Consider the following 16550-nt stretch of genomic DNA (forward strand, 5'->3'; position numbering starts at 1 on the left):
TGATTTTCTCTGGTGTTTCAGATTATGTGATGAATTTGAGAAGATAGCTGAAAAAGCTCTTAGCACTCCTCCAAATACAGCAGAACTAATGGAAATGAAGGTATTGTTTATAAACTTTATAGTCGTATGTGTGTAAGTTAATTGTTTCCCCAGCCGTTATCAGTTAGTTATCAACATGATAATATAATAACAAATCATTCTAAAAGTTAAAAGAGGCTTAAAATAACATTTTGTTTTGTTATTCTTAGCTCATGAGTCTACAGTTTGGTGATTCAGGCTGGGTACTCCTGGCTGGTTCTGGTCACAGTTGGGTCACTCACTCAACTGGGTCAGCTAGTTCTCAGATGGAAAATTTGACTCTGCTCCACTTGTCTCTTAAATTCCAGCAGGCTCACTGGGCATGTTCTCATGGCATGGTAGAGACACAAAATCAAGCCCAGGTGCACAAATACTTTTCAAGTGTCTCTGTGCATCACGTTAGTTAACATCTCATTGACCAAAGCAAGTCACATGGCCACAGCATGAGAAGATGCCACAGGGTATGGATACTGGGAGAGGTGAAATATGGGCGCTGTTCGTGTAATCGTCTACTGATATTTTTGAGAACACTATTAATATTACCATGCTAGCAGGCATAAACCAGGACTGTCTTGGGCAACATGAGATATGTGGTCATCCTTAATTTTTTTATCAAATATTTAATCTTTAATAATTTGTTTTTTATAAGCTGTTTTTGTTATACATTAAAATTTTCTGTGGTAGTTTGCCAAAATATGTTTTGAGCATAGGATTTATGGTGTTAAAAATATTAGCTAAGTCTCACTTTAATCATTTTTCATGTTCCTTCTGTGCTTGCAGTCTGCCTAATGGTGAGTAAAAGAGTATAAAACAACTAGCTAATCACCATTTTATTTTATTCCTTTTTCAATCTTATAACAACAAGCTTTTATAAGACTTAATCCCCCTTTTCCATCCAGCATTCCCAAGATCGAAATTAGAATCTTTTCTTTTTAGATTTTAAAATATTTAAGCAAACCCAGAAAAACATGTAAAATCATTCAAAACTTTATATAAGCAAGAAATTACAAAAGAAGTGCAAATGCTTATGTATATTCTTTAGTCGTTTAAAGAAGTTTTTTTAAATCATTAGAACCAACTTTACATATCAGCCTTTAACTAAAAGAATTCTATTTCTTTACAGTATTTGTACTTGTATTGGGGTTGTTAGCATGTGAATTTATGTGTGTGTGTGTTTGTGTGTATTTGAGATACACATATAAATATGATCTCTCTTAGAAGATTTTTATATTTTATATTTTATATTAGAAGATTTAAAATATTTTATATTTATATTTTATATAGTTGTTGTAGGATGCCAAGTGATGCTTTGATCATGGATGATTATAAAGTAGCTGGAGAATTCCATAACTGTATATTCCTTTGGAAAAATGAATATCAAGTATGAAGAGTGTCATTTATTTCCATCACTGGAAATATTTACAAATTTGGAGTTATTTAGTGTGAATTTCTATTGTTCATAGCGACTTGTAACAGAAATTAGCAAATAGGATTCATTTAACTGGTATTTAAAATATTTCTGCATCTAGGGTTCCTGGGTGGCTCAGTTGGTTAAGCAACTGCCTTCGGCTCAGGTCATGATCCTGGAGTCCTGGGATCGATTCCCGCATTGGGCTCCCTGCTCAGCGGGGAGTCCGCTTCTCCCTCTGACCCTCCCCCTTCTCATGTGCTCTCTCTCTCTCTCTCTCTCAAATAAATAAATAAAATCTAAAAAAAAAAATTTCTGCATCTTAAAAAATTTAGTCACACAAGGGCAAAATAACTTCTCAATTTATTCAATACCAAAATCAGTCATTTATTATCAGTTGGGGAAATAAAAATCCAGTCGTTTGACTAAACAGAAATCTGATTAACCAAATTATACAAATATATTTTCAGTTAGACATTTTGTTACTTGTGGAAACCACCATGGTTCCCATCTTATTTGTTTGGATTTGTAGCATAATATTAAGTCTTGTTAGAATGATTTATTAATGAAAGGCTTTTAGACAATGTTGGTTTTTTCCTTTTTAATTACAAAAGTAAAATTTTAAACAATATGGGATTGTACAAAGTAAAAAACAAGTTTATCTTTTTCCATAATTCCTTTCTTTAGAGTAATGATTTTTTTTAGTATGAATTCTGCTTTTTCCAAACATATATACAGTATTAAGTATAAATAACACTAGAAAGAGAGATGAAGAAAGTCAGAGAAATGAAGATTAGACTTTTAAAAACATAAAAGAAGCATTTACTTCATAGACAGGGAGGTGTCGGATATACAATAGGGAAGGTGAATATAAGTAGTTACAAGTAATTGCTAGTCTTATTTTTCAATAGGGAAGCAGGTTTCCTTCAACATTTATATTATTCAGGTATATAAATTAACATGTATCAGAAGAGCTTTGAGAGCGCTCTATGTGTATATGTACGTGTACATGCGCATGTGTCTGCATGTGCTTATGTGCACACACATATACATACATACACTTGTGCGTTCACCCTCCCCCAGATTTGTTTTTGCAAAAAAAAAATCATTACTCTGCTGCAAGTTACTTTATTCACTTAACAATATACCTTCTTTATATTTCCAAGATCAATAGCTAATTACTCGAATATGATTTATTAAATGATCTGTCATTTCGCTCCTGATTTTAAATGCATCTTTTCAACACTAAATTTCCACATGTACATGGATCTAGTTCTGATCTCTGTTCTTCTCCCTCTTCTATTCCTGGGACAGAACAAGAACTGTTTAAATAACTGTACCTTTATAAATTATATTTTCATATTTGGCTAGTCTCTATCATTTTTTTTCCATGATTATCTTTGCTACTCTTAAGTATTTACTATTTCAGAGGCTTTCAGAATTATGACAAATTTTGTTTTTTAAAATGCCATTGCAATTTTGATTGAAATTGCATTGGTTTTATAGACTTCCTGGAGGAGAATCTATGTCTTGAGAATATTACATCGTAACATATATTTCCACATTTATTCAGAACTTTTAAAATGTCCTTCAATGAAGTATTACAGTTTTCCTCATACAGATTTAGCACACTTCTTGTTAACTTTGCCTATAGCTATATTTTACTTTTTGTAATTAAAGAAAGTGTTGTAGCCCTGATGTCTGCTGCAAGTTTGCAATTTGACGTTTGTTACGGTGGTGATTCGACTAGTATTTGTCTCCCCCAACAAGTCTATAAGGGCAAAACTCTGGTCTGTTGGTTGTCACGTGGAATTACCAGCACCTGGCAAAGTGTCAGGCACTGGAGGTGGGGCATTAGTAGGTACCCCAAAATGCTACTGTGAAAGAATACATGATATCATCCGGCTTCGTCACTCCCAGAAACCCGTAACATTCTTCTCTGGTTTTCCAGTGCTTCTTATGTGTTGTTTAGTATTTTCTATTTTTTCCCACTGCTGTTGTGTAGAGGTGCTTGGGACTGATGACAAGGAAACTGTGCTGCAGTCTCCTCTCTTGAACCAAAAGTCTACATTTCCAACAAGTCTGTGCAGATTCAGGCATCTTTATGCATAGTGTCTCCACAGCCTATGTTTTGACTTGAGCTGTACCTTAGTATGCCATTTGCAATTTTTGTCTTCCTGCAGGCTTATATTCAGAAAGTAGAGACAACTGACATGGTTGAACTGGGCCAGAGATTGGTGGATTCTAAAAACTGCCTCGCTTTCCTCATTGAGTGCACAAACTTTTCTCCAGCAGACATCAGGCTAAATAATAATGTGTTCCAGTGGTATGGAAGAATGGATGAAATTTTTGATGAGCACAGGAAAATCATTAAGGAGAAAACAGAACAATATCAAGAAGGCCTGAAGGTTGGCATCATAGATATTTTAAATTATTTTCATTTTCTGGAAATGCGTACATTTCAGCTTCTTCCATAGTATCGTCAGCTCCTCTGTTTCATGGGTCAGATACTTAAGCTTTCTCATGCCATCAATTTTAGCAGAAGATGGTATCCATACTGGCTTGATAGGGTATCATTTCTTGACTTTGCAAGGGTGAAAAATTCTTATCTATTGCCCACAAATGACCATTAATAAAAAGTGTTTGTCTTATACAGTTTATAGTACTCTTTTGAGTTATTTTTATTGTTTAACATCCAAGCTCCCTCAGTGAAGTGTGCCTTCACACACTCCAACTCACCTAAGGATTGTGCCCAGAGTCCTCCCTCGAACATTCAATAACTCTCACCTTTTCTGGTGTCCTACATGTAAGATGGTTTGTGATTTTCCCCTTGTCTACTTGTCTGGCCTCATCTTCTACCTCCTCTGCTCCTTGTTCTTGACTTTTCAGTAACCCTGAGCAACTTTTAGATCCCTGGCCTCTGACACCTCTCCTCTCTTGCACGTTCTCTCCATTCACTGGCAAGCGCACCCCTGGCCCGCTCATGTGCTTGTCTCTCTCATGTACTCAGTTGACTCTCTCAGAATTCCTCTCATCAGACCTCAGCTCTGCTTCTTCTCTGCTCCCACTACATTTTTAACACACCTCCCCTGGACTAACTTCCCGATCATGATGTTATTGTCAGGTGCATCTCCCCGGTAGACGGTCAGCTCTTTGATGATAGCAGGCCTGTTTCATTTGTTCCTATTCTCCCTTTGTACCCATGGGCCGGTGAGGTGCCTGACTCACAGGAATTGTGTGAGCACTCCATAGCTATTGTCTGAATAAATGATTTCATGTTTTCAGTTTCATTTTATAGATGAAGAAGCTGAGGTTCCCAAAGTGAAGAGACCTGTGCCAGATCAGCCAGGAGCGATGTCCCTTGATAGCAAATCACATTAAAGCAAATATGGTTAATTGGCAGGACACGTTTGGAGAATAATTCATAGGCTTAACCAAAAACCTTTATTTTAAACTGTAGTCTGAGTTTCTGTTGTACATTTAGGCCTTTTCAGATTGTTTTTAAACCTGTAGAAAACATCATGAATATCAAATATTAGACCCAGAAGTTATAACACATTCTTAGAAAACTGTTAGGTGGCCCAGAATTATGTATACTTTACTGCAAAATATACTATTCTACAAACTTCTCATAATGTTGATGAATTTCGTCTTCTCATTTTCCTTCCCCCACTGGGCCAGAGCAATAAAACTTCCATGAACTGAAGAAGACAGAAATCAGCCTAGATAATCCATAAAATATAAAATCTGTTTTTGAATAACCCAGATTTGACTTTTGAATATTTTATTAAGAGCTATTTTTTTAGAGCCATTTAATTTGGAGCACCTTACCAATGACAATTTTATAATGAGCTTTTCTCATTAAAAAAAACAAAACACACACCTGTTTTATATTGGAAGGATAGAGTTTTTAGATTTTAAAATCCAGATACATTTACCTTGCACATTTCCTGTGAAGAGAGTCCATAGGACAAGAAAAATAACCTTGGAGTATTTTGTTTTAGCAACTGAAAATTGAAAAGATACTGAATATCAGAACACAAAGAAAGTCTGTTTTTTTTTTTTTTCAGTTGTTTGTAAATATGCCATAGATCTCATTATAGTCCTTAAAAAACTGGCTTTCTTTTAGCCCCACACTTGATTATTAAGAATTTTAAAAAATTCTTATAAATCATTTGTTAGCACACATTCTTTAGCATGCTTAAGAATAATACCACTGTTTAACCCGTTCTTATTTTACTGGTTAGAATTTCTTAAATTGATAGAACGAAGTTAATTTTATCTAATTTCTGAATTATAGGAATCTTAATTCATTAATTTTAAATCCTGACTCTTAAAAATTATGCATATTTTAGATCCTTGTCCTCTTCCAGATGATTCCTCTCTTTATATCTTGCCAGTGACAAAATAGAATAATAATTCTGATAATCTTTACAAATATCTACTTCCTTGTGATGCCTAGGAGTTTTTCCTTTAAAAAAATCCTAACAACAAATATTGTTTGTACTAGTTACGATGTGAACGGTTTGTGGAGGAATTGGAGAGTTATGCTAAACAGGCCGAAGAATTTTACTCCTTTGGAGACCTTCAGGATGTACAGCGATACCTGAAAAAGGCTCAAGCACTGAATGGAAAGTTGGACTTAGCAGCAGAAAAGGTATAATTTTAAAATTTTTAAGAGGATGAATTAGTTCAAAAGAAAGAGCATTGCGTTTGAGTTCTATATTCACCTTTTAAAAATAGATTAAAATAAAATTTCAACTACCTTTAGAGAATAATATAAATGGTGCAAATATCACTCTGCTGTACACCTAAAACTAATATAACTTGGTATGTTAACTATACTGGAATTAAAGTTTTTAAAAAATAATAGGGGTGCCTGGGAGGCTCAGATGGTTAAGCGTCTGCCTTCAGCTCAGGTCATGATCTCAGGGTCCTGGGATCGAGTCCCACATGGGCCTCCTTGCTTGCTGGGGAGCCTGCTTCTCCCTCTGCCTGCCACTCCCCCTGCTTGTACTCTCCCTCTCTCTCTTTCTGGCAAATAAATAAATAAAATCTTTAAAAAAAATAAATAAATTAAAAAATAAAAAATAATAAATGGCAAAAATAGATCCAATAGACATGCTTTGAGGAGAAGCAGCTTTGCTGTTTCCTTTTGGTAGTTATCTCAGCAGCCTCTGTCTTTTATTTAAAAGATAGAGTGATATTTCCATCTGCTTATTTTTTATTTTGCATCACTGAATCATTTACATCATGTGCTAGTACCTGCTTACTCGTTAGTTTGCCCGTCTTCATAGAAGCCAGTGTAGATTTGGTGGCTGTGTTTTTAAATTAGACCCATCATCTTCTCCCATTGGGCCACTGTATTCCCAATATTGCTATGTCAGAACTTGGCTTTCTTGTTAGAAGAAGCTGGAGGTGGAAAAGCCATATCCTTTGCCAAAGAGGATGTTTGAGATTTTTAATTGTATTTTTTTTTATAAAAAGGGGAAATATGAAAACAGACCATATTATGATGCTTTCCTGTTTCCTAAAATCAAAGATTTTAGTATCTTGTTAGTTCAGGTAATTAAATAGTTTATGATAGTCACAAAAGTGTGAACACATGTTGAGAAAGGAGAAACCATAGGTTTTAGAATTCGGTGGCCACTGAAATTTTGGGTAACCTGCATAATTTATATACCTAACTCACACTTTTCAACTCTATAGATTTCTCCTCTAAACCACCCATATCCTCACATACTTCACTACTAAACAAAGAGGAAATTAATACTTTCTTTGCCTCTTCTTCTTTTTTTTTTTTTTTAGGATTTTATTTATTTGAGAGAGAGCAAGCTTAAGGAGGGGGAGCAGGGGGAGGGGATGAAGCAGACTCCCCACTGAGCAGGGAGCGCAACCCTGGGCTCCATCCCAGGACCCCAAGATCACAACCTGAGTGAAGGCAGATGCTTAACTGACTGAGCCACCCAGGCGTCCCTTCTTTGCCTCTTCTTACCCTACACACATCTTTAAGACCCGTTTCTGGTTTCATCTTCTCTACCTAAACATCTATTTACCATGATCTCTTACCTCTGAGTGAGAGCATTTTTAGTATATACTATTCATGTATATTAAAGAGCTACTACTCTAAGACATCTCTTCTATTGCCTCATATTATTGTTGAACAGTTGCAATTTAACTTTCTACATATGCATGTCTATCTCCTGAGCTGAAATACTACCTCCTTAGTGTTGGTATTTTGCAACATAATACTTTTTTCTCTATTTTCCACAGTACCTGATAATGCTGTGTGTATTAAAAGTACTTAAGTTCTTGGGGCACCTGGGTGGCTCAGTCGGTTAAGCGTCTGCCTTCAGCTCAGGTCATGATCCCAGGGTCCTGGGATCGAGCCCCACATCGGCTCCTTGCTCAGCAGGGAAACTGCTTCTCCCTCTCCCTCTGCCTGCTGCTTGTGCTGTCAACTAAATAAATAAAATATAAAAAAAAAAAGTCCTTACGTTCTTGTTAATTAATAAATGATGGTATAACCTCAATATATCTGGATGGGCAAAGACTTCTTCACATATATGTCATTACTATTTTAACTTAACCAGATACTATTCTCTGGAAAATGTAATAAAAAAAATAGAAAGGGTAGATTACTGCTCAGCAATTCTGGATTATGGCCTAATTTCAGTTTAACTTTGGGGCTTAGTGAGGGCTTTGGGGTCACATTAGATTAAAAATGTTTTTTAAAAATTAATTTTGAATATCCTTCACTTCTAGAATAATATATTTTATACCTGTCACTCCAGATTGAGCAATTTAATGCTGAAGAAGAGGCGTTTGGTTGGCTACCATCAATATATCCTCAACGTAAAAAAATCCAAGATGGTTTGAACCCTTACCTTCGTCTCTACGAAACTGCTGTTGAATTTAGCAACAAATACCGAGGATGGACTGAAGGCCCGTATCATAAGGTGAATCCAGACCAAGTAGAAACAGATGTTGGAAATTACTGGAGAGGACTGTATAAGCTGGAGAAAATCTTCCACGATTCTCCAAATGCATTGGCAATGACAAAAAAAGTAAGAGCGAAGGTAGAAGATTTCAAGCAGCACATTCCTCTCATTCAAGTGATCTGTAATCCTGGTTTGCGCCCCAGGCACTGGGAGGCCATGTCCAACATTGTTGGCTACCCACTGCAGCCAGCAGATGACTCCACTGTCTTCACTTTTTTAGACATGGATTTGGAACCATATTTAGATAGGTTTGAAGGTATTAGCGAAGCAGCTAGCAAAGAATATTCTCTTGAAAAGTCCATGGACAAGATGACTAATGAGTGGGATACAATGGAATTTGTCATTCTTCCTTATAGAGAAAGTGGGACATTTATTCTGTCATCAGTTGATGAAATTCAGATGTTGTTGGATGACCACATTATTAAAACACAAACTATGCGAGGCTCTCCTTTCATCAAGCCTTATGAAAAACAAATAAGGTAAAGTAATATTTACATGACAAGGTTTATGCCATGTTACCAAAATTGTATGTAATTTGTATTATCACTTGTATGTAATATACAGTTCTTTTTGAAAGTTGATTCTGCACTTCATACTTAATATTTTAAATAGTTGATTGGAAGGAATGATAACCTTCTTTGCATTTGGAATAGTACTTACTCCTTGGTATCATCTATAGTCATAACAAAGGTAGTGGACAATCAGCCTCCAGAAACTCATTTTTATTGCCTACAGTCTGATCTTATACATTTGACTCAAAAATAATTTCACATCTCTGCACATAGCTCATAGAACATATAAACTATGAAACTGAAGATAATGTCATTTTCCAAATATACTAATTAGGTTATTGTAGATCATCCTTGAAAGTTTATTATAATTTTCACTTCTATGCCTGAAGGATGGCTAGGTAAGTGCAGAAGTATGAATACTATGACTCTAGTCTAGAGTTTCAGGCTCTCACACAGATGATTAAATTAAATCCTTATCCTGTCTGTTTTTTTAAATTTTTGTAGTTTGTAAGAAACAGTTTATATTTACCTTCAAAAAGAGAGTAAATCCAACTCCTACTACCATCTCCAATAAGAATTTGTATGACAAGGGAAAGCTAACTGCTTGGCAGTGTCCACCTCTGGTTATTGATGTGTTAATCCTAAACTTGAGTATTCTCTGGCATTGGCCTAGTTCCCCCTGTTGCCCTGCCTCCTACCTTGCTTGCTCCAATGTGCTCATCAAGAGTAATTTTTTTAACTACTCTGAAAGTGGTATAACCAGATTGGATTTTTAAGGGCTATCCATGAGATCATTAGCTAGTGGGAAATTTTCCATGTCAGTCAGGGATTAGATGGAGAAAGAGGGAAGAACGATGGGAGGCAGAGGCATTTCTTCTTGTGAAAAGAGGTTAAACAAATTCACTGATAAATGTTGAAGGGATTTTAGAAAAGCGTTTGAAAATGCCTGGTGACTTTTAGACTTCTGTTTACAGGGCTTGGTTTTAACAGTCTAAAATTACAGGTCACTAATTATAAATGATGAGTAATGTATTAATCTACACGTAAAGCTATCCCATCTCTAAGGTCTGTTGCCATTGACCGATCATTCTTCTCGACGGCTATGTTATCTTTTGTAGCACAGTGATTGCAGCAATCTGGGTTCAAATCTGGTTCTGTCGTTTATTAGCCGGGTGGACTTCAACCTCGCTATGTGCCTTAGTCTCCCCACTGGTAAACAGATATACTGGAGCTTATAGGGTTATGGTGAGGAGGGAGCAAACACATGCAGAGACCTTAGAATCGTGCTTATAAAATAATTAGTTTATAGTGTAATTATAATATTCTTGAGGAAATCTTGTCATTATTTTTGTACTCCATATTTAGAAATGAATAGATCACTATTGTAGATTAAAAATGCTTCCTTCTCATGAATGCCACACTATTACATTTTAGATTATGTAGATTTTTCTTTAAATGCCAGTTAGATCTTATGAATTAAAATATTGTGTTCTAGAAATAAAGCCTTTATGGGCCCAATTTTTTTTTAAAAAGGGGAATGTTAAAGGAAATGAGTCTTGGATGTAACTACCTTTCCTAAGAAGTTCAGAGTGCCCTTCACTGAGAACATCATTACTGTCTCCAAAATCTCATTTCTCAGTTTGTACCCTCCAGCCACGGAGGTGATTTGCAGGAAGGTTTATTGCTATGGCATATCCAGAAACCAGCCATTTGTAGAAAGGTATATCTGAACATGTATATTCCATATAAACATAAATGCTGCTGCTATTATTTTAAAACAGATTTTGAGGAACAGATTTTGTGATTTGTTGTCAGATGAAGGTAGAGGGATGGAATGGGAATAGCAGCACTGCATACAAGATTGACAATCATAGGTATCGTTTTGAGTTTTGTCAATTGAAACATCGCTTGATTTGCTGCTGAGCCAGTGTGTTTTGCTTCGCAGAGAATGGGAGAGCAAGCTCCTGCTGCTGCAGGAGATTCTGGATGAATGGCTCAAGGTCCAGGCCACATGGCTCTATTTGGAGCCCATTTTCAGTTCTCCAGACATTATGTCTCAAATGCCTGAGGAAGGAAGACGATTTACAACTGTGGATAAAACATGGAGAGATATAATGAAAAGTGTTGTACAAGTAGGTGAAAATCTCTGAGACTGTAATTATTTGGTTGAAGTGACAAGATTGTTGTTTTCAAAACAATCCAAAAAAGTCACTGTCTTTTCCCCCACATAGGTTCCTTTTTCAGATATTATTTTAGAATCCTAGGAGGAAGAAATATAAACTGAGTAGATATTTTGTCCTGACTACTTCTCGGGGTCCAAAGTAATTTGCATTATTTAATGACAGGTGGTTCTATTAGTGGTTCCTACTGGATGCTCTGGCAGGAAGTCACCGTATGCAGCACGTGATGTCCCTCTATTTTATGCCCCCCTTGTTGCGGGCTGCACCACCACTGAAATGCACTATAGTGGGAACATGGCAGCATGCCACTCAAACAATAAGTTTCTCTTTGGGCATCTAAAAAAACGATGAGTTGCTATAAACATCGGGGTGCACGTACCTCTTCGGATCCCTACATTTGTGTCTTTGGGGTAAATACCCAGTAGTGCAATTGCTGGGTCGTAGGGTAGCTCTATTTTCAACTTTTTGAGGAACTTCCATACTGTTTTCCAGAGTGGCTGCACCAGCTTGCATTCCCACCAACAGTGTAGCAGGGTTCCCCTTTCTCCGCATCCTCGCCAACATCTGTCGTTTCCTGACTTGTTAATTTTAGCCATTCTGACTGGTGTGAGGTGGTATCTCATTGAGGTTTTGATTTGGATTTCCCTGATGCAGAGCACTTTTTCATGTGTCTGTTGGCCATTTGGATGTCTTCCATGGTGAGCGCTGTGAATTGTGTAAGACTGTTGAATCACAGACCTGTACCTCTGAAACAAATAATACATTATATATTAAAAAAAAAAGAAGATAGTAGGAAGGGAGAAATGAAGGGGGGGTGGAATCGGAGGGGGAAATGAACCATGAGAGACTATGGACTCTGAGAAACAAACTGAGGGTTCTAGAGGGGAGGGGGCAGGTGGATGGGTTAGCCTGGTGATAGGTATTGAGGAGGGCACGTTCTGCATGGAGCTCTAGTTGTTACATGCAAACAATGAATCATGGAACACTACATCAAAAACTAATGATGTAATTTATGGTGATTAACATAATAAAATAAAAAAAATCCAAGAAATAGAAAAAAAAATAAAAAAAATTTAAAAAAAGATGAGTTGCAAAGATAAATTTAAAAAGACCAATAAACACAAACAAAATGCAATCAATCAAAACACAAATACTGAACTGACAATTTAAGGATGGAATTTGGTTCCCAAACTAGTAGCACTGAAAAAGATACGATCTTTTGTTCAATTCAAAAAACATTTATTGCCCACAAAGCATGGTTTGTATGTTACTGGGAAGTTAACATTAAAGTAGAAGAAATATTAGTTATTAAATTATATTCATTAAATGAATGTAAATTTCTCCATTGGTGTTCTTGATCAAATACAATACTGGAAGGTAAGATGAGTATTATCTTAAAATTTTCCTACCCTAAAATAGAAATACACATATTGTTATTATTTAAACTTTGAAAGTTGTGACTATAATCCTAAATATGGATAATACTGTTTCAACATCAACTATATGACTTGCTAGGAAAAATATTCAGAATGATAGACATGGATTTAATAAGTTTACTTCATTTTATGTAGTAATACTTGAAACATACCTCTGTATAAACCAAACTTCTGTAAAATTAATCACACTGGAATTCTATATTTAAAGGACCTATTGGTGAGTCACTTTGTAATACATTTAATCATCTCTATTTTATTTTAAAAATTTAGCCTTTTGTATATCATTTCCTTACAAAAGGGCAAAACCCTTGCAACATGTACACATTTTCACTTGGAAAAGGATGAAGGAGAATTTTTTTGGTTGTTCAAAACAAAAAGTAGATGTTTGTATTTTCCTAGTTAAGATAATTTTTAAAATTAAAAAATACACTCTTTTTTTGGTATTTGATCAAAATACTCTTCAAAATCCCTTATTGCTAAGGAAATTTTATAGGTATTTTAGTACCTAGAAAAAGGGCAGCTATGCTGGGGCTAGTAAATTAAGGAGACAGATCTTCAATTCTATCAAACTGCTGAATTAAAAAACAGGGACACCTGGAGGGCACAGTCGGTTGAGCGTCTGACTCTTGGTTTCAGCTCAGGTCATGATCTCAGGGTCATGGGATTGAGCCCTGAGCTGGGTTCCATGATCATTGTGGAGTCTCCTTAAAGATTCTCCCTTTCCCTCTGCCCCTCTCTCCCCTCTCTAAAATAAATAAATCTTAAAAAACAAACAAGTACACCTGAAACTAATAAAACACCATATTTAAAAGAAAAACAGACAAAACAAAACAAAAAAAAAACATTACTTACTCTTGATCCCAAATAAGCAGTTTCTTTTGGGTGACACTTCCTTTACTCTTGCTGTAAGACCTGATTGTCTTCCTGAACTGGTTTTACATTTTCTTTTTCTCAATATATTAGTATTCAGGACAGCTTTTGTCCATATTCCCCAAAGCTTTGAAAATAAACCTAAGTCCATATTTTCTCAGGAAGGCTAATGAGATGACCTGTGTAGTAGAGACATCACTGAATTAAGTGTTTGATACAAAAAGCCATCAATTTCCATCTGAGGGATTCCTAACAAAGGTTCTTTTAGAACTAGGCAAGAGAAAAGACTCAGAGGTTAAATAGAGAATGTGAAAGATAATTTAATATTCTGAAACCTGCTACCAAAGATCCTATCTCACTAGGAGAGGCTCCATTATTGACCATTCAATCTAATTCCAGAATTTTTCAATCACTATTAAGATAGTTTTGCCTATAAAGACTTAGCTGTACCTATTTCAAAACCTCAGTCTCATGTTCTACCCTGAGCTCTTCTCCTTTGCACAGGGTAGGTAAAGCGGAGTTTCCAGTGTTGGGGAAATGTGGGGACTGCCCTCCCACACTACTTCTCTCCTTCCTGCGCTTATTGCCCGGTGCTGAGACAAAGAGAAGGATGGAGAGGGAGGAGAAAGATAGGAAGAGGGCAAGAACGAGAGAGGATTTACTGATATAACTGATCCAGTCAAATTGGCTGTCCTTTTTGTTGGAGGTCATACGATGGCCAGCCTCCTGTCAGTGGAGTCCAGGCAGTCACTATACTTTTACTTTTGGTCATCACAACTGGTCTAGCTTTTAGATAAGTTGTGGACAGGTGAAATCCACAAATTGACTCAGTATGGACAGGTGAAGCTCCCAACAAGCTCTGTCTGGTAAGAGATCCTATCATGAGCAGCATCTCCCAGGTTTGACATCCTCTGTGAGATTTGGCTGCATCTTCAACCTGACCTTTCAGTGGTGGTTACTGCCGCATTTTTCTCATATGTGTGTCTCTGCCCCAGGCTACAGCAGTATTTCACAAGTCAGTAGCCCTTAATTTCATCTGGGGCTTGCAGAAAGGTGGGATCCATCATCTGTACCTTGTGGTGGCCTTGAGCACCCCTCCTTCAACTGGTCATTCCACCACACCATCTTCTCCTGCGGTTCTTTTCCTGCTCTGGTCGCACTGGAGCAGACTTTCAGTTGGGAGAGATGTTAGCTTCCTCTCTTTGCTTGAAAGACACTTGAAAACATTTCTAAGGATTCTCTTGGCCCACCTCCTTAAGGTTCAGGGATGGAAACCAGTTAACTGCCTACCGTTTGGAGGTGAAAGAAGTGAATAATCTTTCTTCATGTATACTGCACTCACTTTCAAACTTTTGACCCTTACAAGTCTTCGTTTGTAGTCCATACAGGCAGAAGAATGCACTCTCGAACTTCTCCCCAGAACTTTTCCTCTTGTAGTCTAACCCCATCTTAGTACACATAAATACCATTCCCTTGGTTGCTCAGGCGAAAAACTTAGAGGAGTCGATTCTTTTTTTTCTTTCTTTCTTTCTCTGTACTATAGTAAATATGATCACTTGGCACCACATATCTCCCTTCTTTCTAGTGAGGTGGAAAGCTAAAAATCACCTCCCTCAGACTCCCTAGCATCTAGTTTTTGGCAGTGAATGAGATTTAGACAACTATAAACACTCACTTGGGATTTGGAAAGCATAAGTGAAATTAAAGCCATCTTGTTGCCATTTTAGGTATTTCTGCTGTCAGGCAAGATGATGAGCACAAGACTTCTTTTTTTTCTTTTCCAGCAAGACTTCAATGTCTGGTCATCAGTTTTATAGGTATTTAGAGGCAGTGATGATGGTGGCTTTCTGAGCCCTAGATTCACAGTCACCATAGTGTGTCCTTGAATGCAGTAGTGCTCGTGGTGGTATCCTGTCCTGATTGGGGCAGGGGTAGAGACACTCCTGGAAGGTCAGCCTCACAGTGTTTCAGGAGTCTCTCCTGAAAGGTGCTCCCCCATACCTTCTAATGATTTTTGTAATCGCTTCATTCCCTACATTAAGTATCTTTTTTTGCTTAGTGTACCTAGAAGGATTCTATTCTGCACTGAATTCTGAATAAATGTGTGAACACCTCAAAGATGGAACTAGGATTGTTTATAGGACCCAGCTGGGTTTTAGGATGGTAAAAATCTAGTTACCATTTGAAGATGGAGCCCTGGTGGTTCCTGGCATGCAGTACAAAAATCACTTAAATTATGCTCTTGGTCTCCTGGAATGAAGAGTCTATTTTATAGGTAATGCTTTGGTGGACCAAGTGGCTGCTGGAATCAGCACGGTAGGAATTTGAGATAAAGGGGATATGAGATGGGCTGAATTCTTTTAAAAGCACTGGAGAAATTAAAGAATGATACAGCTTAATTCAGAATTTAAAACTCTAGTCAAAGCATGGTCAGAAGCCTAAGGAGCTTCTGTGACTGCGCTCAAAGAGCCTCTTATTTCTCCTCGCTACAAGTTTGACATAGCCAAAAATGAGCAATAGAGTCTGATTCTGTGGGTTGGCGAATTATAATGTAATTTAATTTGTAGCCTTGCCAGATCTGTTATATGAAAGGTATATTACTTACCAGGAAAGAGTAGGATGGTGAGAACTGGAAATGGGGACATTTGGATTGGTTTGATTGACTCTAGGTAGTCTGACCCTCATACCACTGAACCTCCTTTGCCAGAAGCCTTGGCAGAAACCCGAAAGATATGCAAGGCAATGTATCCCAAGGTCCATTCTGTGAATCCACATTTTCTCTCTTAGTGCTTAAAAGGTTTAATGAGTATCTTACAAGTTTTCTGTTGTCCAGGGATTTCTGATTAGGAAGTTTATGGTTGTGGAAGTTTACTAAACTGGCTTGAGCTTAATTCCATTAAGTGTATGAAACTCTGCTTTCTGTGAAGCTTCCTGGCAGCAGTAATTAGAATGCTTTCTCTATATACCCAAATGCAAGTTTTGGGCCCCTGATATCACAGGGATTTGGTTTAAAAATGTAAATCACCCAGTAGATTGTCACTTGAGCTGCTGAGAGTAGTAATCCT

At 36.9% G+C, this 16550-nt stretch overlaps 1 protein-coding gene across 1 annotated transcript in view; it reads left to right on the plus strand.

Moving 5' to 3' along the window:
* Nucleotides 1–16550, plus strand: part of DNAH7 (dynein axonemal heavy chain 7) — a 243597-nt gene that overhangs the window by 39922 nt on the left and 187125 nt on the right. The window contains exons 15-19 of the mRNA XM_035008349.1: nucleotides 22–100; nucleotides 3670–3894; nucleotides 5997–6143; nucleotides 8281–8966; nucleotides 10945–11131. Coding sequence (XP_034864240.1) covers nucleotides 22–100; nucleotides 3670–3894; nucleotides 5997–6143; nucleotides 8281–8966; nucleotides 10945–11131 — 1324 coding nt within the window. The remainder of the gene's footprint in view (nucleotides 1–21; nucleotides 101–3669; nucleotides 3895–5996; nucleotides 6144–8280; nucleotides 8967–10944; nucleotides 11132–16550) is intronic.

This window comes from Mirounga leonina, unplaced genomic scaffold, assembly GCF_011800145.1.
Source record: "Mirounga leonina isolate KUSES-001 unplaced genomic scaffold, KU_Mleo_1.0 Mir_151, whole genome shotgun sequence".
Classification (NCBI taxonomy): domain Eukaryota; kingdom Metazoa; phylum Chordata; class Mammalia; order Carnivora; family Phocidae; genus Mirounga; species Mirounga leonina.